We start from the raw sequence: 12,707 nt of genomic DNA, 5'->3' as shown, positions 1-12,707 counted from the left end.
GTGTTTTTTGAAAAAGATTGACGAGGGGGGACCAGAGAATGGAGCTCAGACGAGCACTTGCCATGGAAATAACGATAGAACAAAGACAGGCTCGCTACGTCTCTTCTATGGGAGAGAGGTTGCAGGGAAGAGAAAATGGCATCACACACTAGGCCACGAAGTCTATTTTGTACTCTGTCAAGGCAGGATAGGCTGTTTTTAGCAGCTCCCGCCCAGATTCGTCCGAGGTCAGATTTTTTTTAATTTCCAAAAATAATATGCTCCGCTAGAAAGAGGGCACGATCATTAGGAAAATTGACCAGATGGTGTATATAATTCAAGGACAAAGACATGCGCATAAGAGCCATAGTAACCAATTTAAAAATGGCATTAAATATATTCCATACACCCACTGGATGAAGTTGAACCGATTGAGATCATCTACGAGACGTTTGACCTCGATCTCCCTCAACATACGACCGAACAACTTAAGGTTTGGGAATAAAAGGAAATTAACGGGTGCGTTAAGAATTAAATTAGAGACAATGGGTGATGTTATTTCATCCAAGACGCAGGTAAAACGTGAACAAATTTCGATTGTGAAAGTTCTCGGTCGGCCATTGCAGCAATCAATTCCTGCCATACCAGTTTCCTCTTCAATAAGAGATTTCACTGTTACACATATACGCCCAATTCTCCTTCTTGCGTCTGGATTCCAAAGTAGGGGCGTTATTGCCTGTTCATCATGGCGATTAATATGACCGGCAATTGCTAGAAGAGAAGAAAAAGAGTAAATATTAAAGGGTAATAAGAAACCCTTTTACTATGTCAAACGCTCGTCCACATCTAATAACTACGACTACCAACTCTGAGAGAGGGGAGGAGCCACAAGTGACTAAGTGGGTCAACGAAAGGCGAGAGAAAGTAATCTCGTCACCAAGATTATTGATGTACGACGCTTTGACAAAAATATACTATTCCACTTGATATCCGCATCCGTGTAATATTTTACTAACAGATGACCTTATTAGTTGCTTGTTCTCGTACGTAATAGTCTTTGCAGAGTGAGAAAACATCACCTGTAAAGCAGTCATTTCATACGTCAATAAAGGACTGCCAAGACAGAAGGGTTGGAAGACAGATAAAGTTTATTCTGTGTGAACTTCGTTTCAAATCTCTAAACAATTCGATTAGTGGACAAAGAAAGGTCGATAATGACTGTTTAATCATACTTTATCTATGAATATCAAGTGTTCAAACGTCTAGTGCTTCCAGCGATCTCTTCAAACCGTTTTTGCTTACACTTTTTTCTCTCTTTGGGATATGTTACTTTACGCCAGTTTCCCTCTATTCCTACAGTCTAGTACAATCTAACCTCGACTTCAGCTAGTTGACTCTGACTGGACTTTCATTTTCTGTTATTTTCAACTAACCAAACGATATACTTATGTGCCCAATATATAACAAAGTTAACAATTCAACTGTCATTTTTATTATATGGTCCTAGCTCACTAATGATCTCAGAAAAGTAATTATGTAATTGCGTCGTTAATCTTATACAAAGGTGTCGTTACATTTTAACACTCGCATCCAACAGTGTCTGAAACAGTCGTAAAGGAACAAAATTAGAAATTTGATACAGCTTTTTTTTTCTAGTTGAAATAAAAGGCATTTATTGGCGGAACTTTCCAGCAAGGCATTGCAATCTTGTTTTAAACATTTCTTAGTTCGCCATGTAGTTGACATAACTCTACTGTGTCGAACACATGCTTTGAATCTCATGCGTCGACATGCATTCTTATCCCGTCGTCATGCGCGTTTCAAATCTCTCACGCTTGCCTGTGTGTCGTCTTGTTGTCTCGCCACGTGATTTTTGTTTAATCTTTCTTTTTCTTTCTGCTGCTATGTCGGCAGTTCGCCAACGTTACACGGCCGTCCGATCATATTTTGTTCAAAGTTCGGATTACATCTTGCTTTCAAAAGTCCTCTTGTGCTGACTCGTGTTTCCAAAGGATCTGGTCGCCCACGCCGTTCCTCGCTGTCGCCGCGCACGTGTGTCCTTTTATTTACGCTTTTCTTTTCCATCCCTTTCTTGCGCTGTGACGGCAGTGCGCACACCAGGGAGGTCATGTGCATACGTGTCATACGGCTGCTGCTGCTGCTGTTGCTAAATAAACATCAGCGGCTCTGTTACAATAACACCTGGTATACTATTTCTACACTTGACTTCGAAAATAAATTCTTATATACGAGTATATGTTGTCAACAAAACCATTTGTAACTATATGTTTAGGGTACGGGCAAAAATGGCAGAAAAAAAGGTAGGGGAAATTATTTTGAAAACCGGTTTATCAGAATTTTTTTGTAAGTTTCCGAAAACTTTTTTATTGTATTTGAAAGATTAATCCCTAAAGTTAATTCCCAAACAAAAAAAATTTGTAAACGTAAAAAAAAAAATATTATAATGAGAAATGTTTTCACAACGACATTCGGAAACTGACAAGTTTTTACAAAAGGTTTGAGAAGCTAAATTTTGAAGTTAAATAAATTCATTATAAAAACCCTTTGAAAGATAATATTAGTTTTCTGGGCCTATTTTAAAGATAATTAGTAAAGTAAAATCCAAAAATATTGAATAAAAAACACCTTGTTTATACAAAATATAGCTTAATTAGCCCCTCCCCCTCCCAAGATCGAGAGATTCTGGCTTCGCACAAGCAAAACAAACGTCTAAGGGTGGGTTCTACGGAAGGCCAAAATTTCAGAAAGTCAAAAGGCTGTCTGTAAATGACGTCAGGTAGTTGGAGGGAGATAAGGAGTGCTGATTTTATTTTTTCCCAGTCATGCATCCGTATATTTCTATCGTGAACGTTTGTATAATTTTTACCATTTTTTAATTTAATTATTTTTCTGTGGTTCTGCTTTTAAATTATTTTTTTTTATTTTTCAAGATTATATAAAATATGTTACGCCGAAAGTTACACGTTGATTCAAGCAAGGAAACTATTAGAATCTTACATATACAATTATGTGAAACATGTCATTTAAAAGAAAAAGTAGAAATATTTTTTGCTATTATAATTTTTTGCGTGAAAATATTAAATAAACAGTGCTTAATTCAATTCAATGATAATATTGGTAGTTCGAGAAATTAATTTTTCTTCGAGTTATATCGAATTCATTAATACCGACTTTAGAGGCTTTTTTCATAATGTTCTTGAAAAAATTAATTTTTTCATAATGCTCCTGAAAAAAATAATTTTTTCATAATGTTCCTGAAAAAATTTATTTTTTCATAATGTTTCTGAAAAAATTATTTTTTTCATAATGCTCCTGAAAAAATTATTTTTTTCATAATGCTCCTGAAAATGTTAATTTTTTAATAATGCTCCTGAAAAAATTAATTTTTCTTTTTTTTTTCACATTTGTCACAACTTACAATGCTTTATTTTCATAAAAAAGCACGAATAAAGTCATGCATATTTTTATACTAAAAGCCATAACTTTAGTAAAGGTGTCTTTTTGTTTAAACAAAATAATACATTTCCACTAAGATTCAAATAGATTTAATGGGTTTATTATATTCTGTGATCATTATTTGATAAATACTGAAAATTTCATTAAAATTGGTTAATTTCCTGATTTCGTTGGTGAATTTTTAAGCAAAGAGAAGGGTCAAAACCTTTTGAGCATCGGCTATTCATTTTGCACGGACCTAATATTTTATTTTATTTAAACACAATAAGTGTAATATGTAAGAAATAATTTGCAGCAATATAGAAAATGAAAGTTTTGCATCATAAAAATTGTTTTTGATAAGTATGCTCTCCATATAAATCAGTGCGCTTTGTTAACCTTTCCGGGACTGGGCGGGATACATTGGACGACAGCTCCGATGGCTCTAGATCAATGGCAGCTAGATGTTACAGGGGTAGGCTGACTAGACATTGTCTTGGAAACGCTCCCAAGAAAAGGTTGTGAGAAATCAAATCTGTAAAACGATATAGCTACTCAAGCAGTCTACGCTTGCCAATCCATCGACCTGGCAGCGTGTCCTCCGTCCACTGTCGTACAAGGGCTGGCTTAATCGAGTGGCGTCTTTATCTGCTGATAGTAAAGACCACATCTACTATTTTGCTGTTGTAACACTTGCAAAAGCTGTTGTTTTGTTGTTGTTGTTGTTGTTGTTGTTGTTGTTGTTGTTGTTGTTGTTGTTGTTGTCGAGCATCAGTAAGTTATCCATTTCGAATGAATCATATGATTATTATTGACATTCGTTGCTCCGATATCTTTCTAGTTGAAATTCTTTCTAGAACTAATCAGGTAAGATCCGATACCTGGTTTAGTTTCTAACGTATACTGATCACATGTAAAATTGTAGTCATTACTGTTAAAGACATTTGTTGGAGGTAGCGCTTCCGAGGAAATTGAAAATTAAGCCAGAGATCATGCATGTGTGTCTCAAAGTATAAATTGATTAAAAAGATGTTGGCAACCTTCACCTGATCGGATCACCTTACGGAAAAGATTAGGTTAAGGTTGCCAACATCTTGCGGAAAGTTGCCAACATTTTACGGGAAGGATCAAGTGATGGTTTCCAGCATCTCTAATTAAAAAATGTTTCTGTGGAAACAACTGGACTCAAATTTGACACACCCAGGTTGTCAGCCCATGTCGTTAACCACTTAACCACCATCATCTCCCACCTGTTGTTTTAGTATAGTCAGATAACTTTGTGCAAATATATAGAGTTACTTATGACGAACGCTGTATACATTCAAGGTATACATTCATACGAGATGAAACCAGTTCAATCGTAACCATGGGATTGCATGTCGCAACGATTCAATGACCGGAACGGGGACGCTGCAAATGAATGGAGGAGTTGCACAGTCCCATGCTTCATCGTTTAAAGAGGCGTTTATTGCAGTCTTTGTTTAATCTTGTATTCAATTCTTTGTTCAACTCGCCTTTATTTCTATCTGCGCATTGGTCATCAGGGAGATCTTCCGGTTTGGCTGCACACTAACAACCTGTATATTGGCCTGACATAGTCTTGTTGACAGGTTGCTTATGCAGACGGATTTGCAATTCAACAACAATATTATCGCGGCTAGGAGAAAAGTATAGTATCTGTTTGATACTACACTTCAGTTTCTGTCCTCGGTCAGTGGAGGGGAAATCCTTCTTGACTGAGACAATTTTTATTTCTGTTCTTATCCAGAGTGCTCCTTGTTGGGAACTAGATTTTCTCCACATTAAAACCCGATCTTTTGTCTAAGTCCTCGTGGGGAGGCATGTAAATGGGAACAATATTGTCGTGATATATACATATATATATATATATATATATATATATATATATATATATATATCACTCTCTGTCTCTCATTCTTTACTCTATTTTTATTTCCAGTAAAGTTAATTAAACGAGCTCTAGTCTCGAGTTCCTTCTCCTGAGATATTTGTAGCAATAAATCGTTTTATTACCATAACAAAAAAACGTTTTACTTCTCTGTACCTACGTCAGGTGGAATTTCCATGAACAAAGTTTCTTACTAAGACTTCTCATCTATCGAACACATTACCAACTAACTGCTTCCCTTCCCTGCTTCTTACAATCTAATCATCTTCAAGACCAATGGCAACAATTCCCATCGGGAACCGACTTAACAAGTAGTCGAACTTGGTCCTAGCTATCATTCTATCTCATTAACCCTTATCAACGAGTGGCTTTTAGTTTTGATAAGTGGCGCTCAATTTTAGCAGAATAAATAGTTGGAGTCTCTGTGTACAGATGAGAGCAATTTCCGATAGCCATCAGAGGGGAATGGCTATCAGGTGGCTCTTGGTTACTTGTTTCATTTCCTCAGCTAATACCTTTATTAGCACATGCATCATCTCTGGCTTTATTTGGAATCATTTGAACACGATTATTCGGAAGCGCTAGATTGAACCACTTTCTTTATCAGTCATGACTACAATTTTACACGTGATCAGTATACACTCGTGAGCAAAAAAGAAAATAGGCCAAACAAATTGTATACATTTTATTGCACTAAAAGCTATATTGAACAATGAAAAATTGAACAAATAAACTTAAACGGGACTAATAACACAGAACAAGACATTTACTTTAATAAATGCTTAGTATGGAATCGCATTCCTTTTTTATTTCTTTAAAAGATCGATCCTTTTAGGCATGCTCTCAACCAAAGTGAAACACTGTGAAGGGGAGATGCTATTTCATTCGCTTTGCACAGCTCCCCACAGTTTGCCATTGTTCGAAAAAGTTCTTCTATCCAATGCACGAGATATTATGGACCAAATATTCTCGATTGGCTTTAAATCAGGGCTTTGACCTGGCCAAAATATCACATTAATTGAATTATCAGAAAAACATTTTGTTGTTACTTTAGCAGTGTGTGTAGGGACATTTTCGTGTTGAAAAATAATGTTCTGAGATATTCCCAGCTTCTGGGTACTTGGTAACAGTCCTGTTTCTAATATTCGAATGTATTCCTTTGCATTGATTGACTTCTCACATCCAATAAGTTCCCCAACTCCTGCTGCAGTAAAAATTCCCCATACCATTATCTCTCCATTCCCGTGTTTAACTGTCGTTTTTATGCAACTTGGTGGAACTCTTTCTCTTTCTGAGTGTCTTAAATAATAAGATTTATATGAAATATTAAACGAAACGATACAATTTATTTATTAATTTCTAATGATGTATTCATCAGAAAAATTCCAGAGCGTAATTTTAAAATTCTTACTAAAAGTTGCAGCTTGTTGTAATCAAGGAAACAAGTGAAGCATGCATGGTCCCCCGTGAGTGCACAGTAAACGAGGCATAAAAAATGACTAAGTTCAGCATTTTCCCTCCTCCCTGTTAAGCCCCAAATGTCCCCAGGGGACGTCAAATCCTGGTGAAAATGAACAAACGGTATAGTTTTAGGCCTTAACATATGTAAATTTGAGTTCTGCACCACGCAAAAAAGAAATGACTAAGGCCATCATTTGCTTCCCGCCTCGTTTAACCCCAAAAGTCCTCAAGGCCTTAACATATTGAAATTGGAGTTCAACACCATGCAAAACTGCTAAATTGACATACACAGAAAACTTTGTACACATATGGTAAAATAGTCCCAAAAATGGAGTGTTTTATTAGCTCTAAATGAGCCCCTGGTGCACACCCAAGAGTTATCGCGAAGTATAGGCAAACAAAATTATATAGAAATCAATTAGTTACAACTTTTCAGAAAGTTTTATAAAAATCCAAGGCATCAATTTTTTGATAAAATCAAAAATATCAATTTTAGCCATTTTAACCCGAAAGGTACTCCTGGGGGGGGGGGAGCTGGAGTTTTCCCGGAAAATCCGTTCTGTTACTTTTTTACTCATATCATGTTTTATGTTTGTACAAAATTTCAAAAAATTCCAAGGCGTAATTATTAAGAAAAGTGCAGAGAGACGAACGAACGAACGAACGAACGAACGGACGGACGAACAGACAAGGGTGAATTTGCAGGTCCACCCTCCTTTTGTCGGGGGACCAAAAACGCTTATTTACGTTCACCGTTACGTAAGCAATGAAAATCGGATTAGATAAATAGATAGAAAGAGAAGCAGAGAATAATTGATAGAAATATATATAAGGAGAATGGGAAACGGACATTGAAATAACTTTCAGCAAATTCATAAATTTCGCTTCTCTTATTTTGTGCGTATTAATATACTCACATTTTATGAGTGATGTTTCTGACGAAATCGCGATGATTTTACGTGGTCGGAATTTATCAATTAAACATCATTTGCTAGTTTTAGTAGCAATTTTCATGCCGTGTCTGAAGCGATTTCAATAAAACAAAGTAAGACAGAGACATACAGTGACAAGCGGACAAATAATCTACGTTAGGCCAGGAAGACGGTTACCAGATCATACGGCAGTCAACCGAAGTTCGCTTGTAGCTGCATACGCATGCAAAACGTTCGTAAACCTGAAAAAGTCTATCCACTAGAGCAATAGTGAAATGACAATGTGAACAAATGAAAATGCCTGTACACAGTTTGTGTGTGTGTGAGTGTTTGTGTGTGTGTGTGTTTCTGTGTGTGTGTGGGTGTGTGTTTCTGTGTGTGTGTGTGTGTGTGTGTTTGTGTTTGTGCGTGTGTGGTGTGTGTGTGTGCGTGTGTGTGTGTGTGTGTGTGTGTGTGTGTGTGTGTGTGTGTGTGTGTGTGTGTGTGTAATAGTTCATATCATTAATGTGGTTTCCTTTCCCTTTCGCACAGGTGCTACTCACCCAAGATTCAGCCCGTGTACATCGGGAGGTGTTAAAGAACATGCCAATTCTGCGGAGACTTGCTCGGGCGAAATTAGATGCCCAACAGGTCAAACTGATGGGAAGCATTCTGGATGATCTGGCTGAGTAAGTAAAGCAAATTTTATATATATATATATATATATATATATATATATATATATATATATATATATATATATATATATATATATATATATAATTCGGATTAATCCGATTTTTATTCTCATCCTAAATATTATTGTCACAACTTTTCGGGGGGGGGTATATTTTCGTCTAACATTATCTCGTTTTATACGAATTTTGAAGCAAAAGAAAAACATCAATTTTTTGGTTAAAACCAAAACGCTTAATGAACTGAATTCTTTTTTTTATTTTCTTGATAGGTTTTGCCATTTACCCATGACTCCAGACGAGCCTCATCCAATGAATCAGAATATTTTAATCAGTAATGGTAAGACATCCATCTATTATTACACCAAATCCGATTTAATCAAAGTTTGTTTCCATAAAGCTTTTTCCTCTATATTGTAATCATATAAAATACATATTAAAATATTCTTCAGTTTAGAGAAGTTTGTGTTCGAGAAGTTAATTTTTTTCACTTTAATTGCTTTAATTATCCGTAATTTGCATATCTTACTAATTTTCTATTATTTTCACAGCCAACATGCCTTGTTTTTATTTTACTAAATTATGCTGATGCTACCAGATCGGGCTGTCTGAAGATATTGGCTTCCTGAGACTAAATGCACCTTACATTAATGCTTTTTGTATTTTACCTCCTTTTGCAAAATGTAATTATGTTTTGCCAAAACCAAAAACACCAACCCACCTTTCCCCCTTTTCCTTCTTCCCATTTTCCCTTTCCCTTCCCCTTTCTATGTCCCCCAATTCCTGACCGGTTTCCTAAGTTAAAATATACCAAACATTAATAGTGTAACTCATTTCCCTCTCCCATTGTTAAACTCATTTATGTTCTTCAGGGCAGGGAACAAAAACGATAAAATCCACTATAAAACAACCAAACCAAACACTAGAAACTAACGATTAAATATGCAAAAAGCTTGACGAATAAAAACCTTCTACAAAATAATTGGAAGCAACATGAATACTATTTCCAAAATTACTGAATTTGGCTTTAAATAACCCGAAAAGGGTTGATATGCCGTAAAACAACCAAACTAAACCAAACAAAACTAACTTATGAAATTCGTTTATGATAATGTAAAATGAGCTCAATGGATGACACAACGAGTCAGATTTTTCCTCGTAATCCTATAAAGATATTAAACGTAAACAGCAAACACATTTTCTTTACATATATTTTCACAACTTGCTTATTAATACTGTGAAATGAAGAATATTATAGATTCATTTCGACCCAATAAATATGAATGATTCTCGTTCAAAAAACACTCCCTACTTTAACAAGCTTCTGGGGCTGACATTCACCTCTGATCTCAAATGGTAGAATTACATCAAATCTGTTACCGAAATCGCTGGAAAAATGGTTGCGTCATTATATCGCTTCAGAAACTATTTCACATCGACGCTGTCCTCTACATGTATAAGAACCAAATACACTCTAAAATGAAGTAGTATTACCACATCTGAAAAGCAGCTGCTTGAAGCACCCTATCCGGCAATGACAGAAATGAAAACTGGATTCGAAATCTAGTAGGTGGTGCTCTGTTTCTCTTCCCTGCAACCTGTTTCTCACAGAATAAACGTTGCGATATGTCCCTGCTCTACCGTTATTTTCATGTGCTCGTCTTAGTTTTATCTATGGTCTCGAGCCTTGATAAGTGGCGAATCGCTTGTAAAAAAAAAATACTAACTACTAGACAAATTCCTGTCAAATAGTGAAAATACGAATAGCGTACTATTTGAAAATTCAGATTTTTTAGACTTGCATTGAATTTGATCAAACATAAAAATCAGTGAAGTAAAATTCCCTGTATTTATGCTTCGTACGCAGCATATATTTGCATTGCATGTTTGAAAAAATGTTAACTGTATTGCATCCGATTTAGTTGATTGTTATTGAGAGATTCGTACCCTCCAAAGAATTCCAACGGAAACCAAATTCTCAAGTATTATATATTTCTGTGGAAAAGGTCAATGTAGGATCTGTTCTATTAATTTATTTATTGCGGACTATTATCTTCATCTTAGTTGTTGTATCACGACGTTTCGCCAACTACTCCTCTGATCTTTATCAGGTGTAACCGCGACGAGATAGGAACTTCAAATCTCCTAATTTCATTCTCAGCAATTACTACCATCCATAGTTGTTGTCGTCTCACCACGTTTTAGCTAAGTAAGCCTCTGGATTGAAACCGCTATCTTCAGACAATTCTCACCTGGAATCGAAGAGATTCAAAGTCACTATCCACTCGCATGTTTCTGTAATCCATGATTCTAAGTTTTCAGTAGATTCACTTGTTCTTTGTTTAATTGCAGTCTTTTTTCTTTGCTTTTTTTTTTTTGCTCCCATAAAAACGTATGTAATAACACCGTACGGCACTCGTCTGCTTCTATAAAATACCTCCGATTATCTCCCCTTCATACTTTCATTATGTCTGTTTCGCGAGTTACTTCTCTTTTCGATGTTGCTATGGAAACCAGTCATAAAACGCGTCGCTCACGGCGTTAGATATTTTTACTATTTTGAACACCAGATAAAAATTCATCATAACTTTTGTTTTACTGAACGAAAATTGATATATATATATATATATATATATATATATATATATATATATATATATATATATATATATATATATATATATATATATATATATATATATATATTACTCTTGTGTCCCATTCGATTTTTTGCATTCATCATTTTTTTTTTTTTTACAGGAATCTTGGAAATTCTTTTTGACGTTCTGTGTCAAGATATCGATACAAAACTACTGGTGAGTAAAAAATATTGTTTTATTTTTAGATTTTTCCTTAAAAAAATAATTTATTGCATCTTCTTTTCTATTTTCGTTTGCTATATTTTGTAGACGTATCTCTTTATTTGTAAAATAGTCACCACTTTAAATGGAAAGAATTCAACAAGCGGCGATGATAAAAAGAGCAAGAATATTAAGGAAAATCCTTCAATGTGGTAACCAACCAACATAATAAACAACATTTGCCAACGACAGGAAAGAAAAAAATATACACCACGTGTGTGGTTGCACCAGCCTCGATTGATACCACACAAAATTTTCATGAAAGACCAAATAGGATGGAAAGATCAATGAGGGAGAGCACCAATCAGACCTCTACTGGAATGGTGCAAGAGTAATGAAACCTTCCGGAAGCTCATTTTTATTCAAATTTCAGAGAAAACTAGCGATATGCACATCAAGTACGATAGGTTATTAGAATTTGCCAAAAAATGGCAGTGTTGGAAATCAGTGGAGATATGCTGTCACTCGGATCCAGAGGAATACTATCAATGAACACTATATGATAATTGTAAAAGAGCGCGTATGCGCATATGGCGGAATATGCAAATACTGAGCCGTGGTTGAAATGACGTTACGTTAAGAGAAAAATAAAAATACAATAAAAAGGAGAACGAGCACACTAGAGAAGGCGATTACGTTAGAGACATGAGTTACGTCACAGCCGTAACGAGAAGTCACCCGCGGGGAGAGATTGATGAATAAATGTCTTTTCTTAGAACTTGAAAGTTGAAGATCTTTCCTCTTCTATTCTTTGTCCCATTTGTGATTTAATCCACAATGTGGGAATCGCGGATCCTTACATGTTTATGCGTGTGTAAAATGCGTGTAACGTTGCATAATGACTTGTGTCAAAACTCTTAGCGAGTAACGATCCATCCGGGGAACTTTAACGTTACTCAGTTTTCAGAGAATACTATTTTGTATTTTAGTTACCTCTTTCCCAAGAGGTCCAACACATCTAAATGCCCTTCAAATCATATGGAGGTAACTTTCTTTAAGAAGTTCAAATATATTCTATTTTGATGAAATTTATATTACTGGTTATTGAAATCAGTGTAAAGTACTGAACATTTGGTAAATTAGTTACTATAACTTTTGTTGTTGCCAGTGAGATATTTTGTTCTCAGGATAGCATGTCAAGTTGCAGGATGAGTTCTCTCGTTAAAGAGTTACAGTATCAGATTTCGTGGTATCTTTCGTGAAGACCGTCTTTGACGTTTGTTTCTTGAAAAAAAGGAGTTATGTACGGTGAGGATTGTCGTTTGGTATCTCCATACACGCCCTCGCTGCATCTGATTTTTGTGGGGTTTTTTGTTTGTTTGTTTGTTTTTTTTCTGAGATTCTTCGTTTCGAATGTAATCATGCTTTTCTTTGAAGAAAAATCGAATCGGAAAAAATAGATAAGATTCCATAACATCTGAATACCAAACTTCAA

General features: G+C 35.5%; 1 protein-coding gene across 6 annotated transcripts in view; it reads left to right on the top strand.

Annotated features, from left to right (window-relative positions):
- Positions 1 to 12,707, top strand: part of LOC145254652 (inositol 1,4,5-trisphosphate-gated calcium channel ITPR3-like) — a 1,190,449-nt gene that overhangs the window by 875,401 nt on the left and 302,341 nt on the right. For all 6 annotated transcript variants that reach the window (XM_080113294.1, XM_080113292.1, XM_080113293.1 and 3 more), the window contains exons 32-34: positions 8,269 to 8,405; positions 8,684 to 8,751; positions 11,172 to 11,227. In XM_080113294.1, coding sequence (XP_079969420.1) covers positions 8,269 to 8,405; positions 8,684 to 8,751; positions 11,172 to 11,227 — 261 coding nt within the window. The remainder of the gene's footprint in view (positions 1 to 8,268; positions 8,406 to 8,683; positions 8,752 to 11,171; positions 11,228 to 12,707) is intronic.

The sequence above is a fragment of the Euprymna scolopes genome, chromosome 30 (genome assembly GCF_053919585.1).
Source record: "Euprymna scolopes isolate OS-2025 chromosome 30, ASM5391958v1, whole genome shotgun sequence".
In the NCBI taxonomy this organism is placed as follows: domain Eukaryota; kingdom Metazoa; phylum Mollusca; class Cephalopoda; order Sepiida; family Sepiolidae; genus Euprymna; species Euprymna scolopes.
Note: the sequence above shows the minus strand (reverse complement) of the source record. Positions and strands in the feature narration are given on the sequence as shown.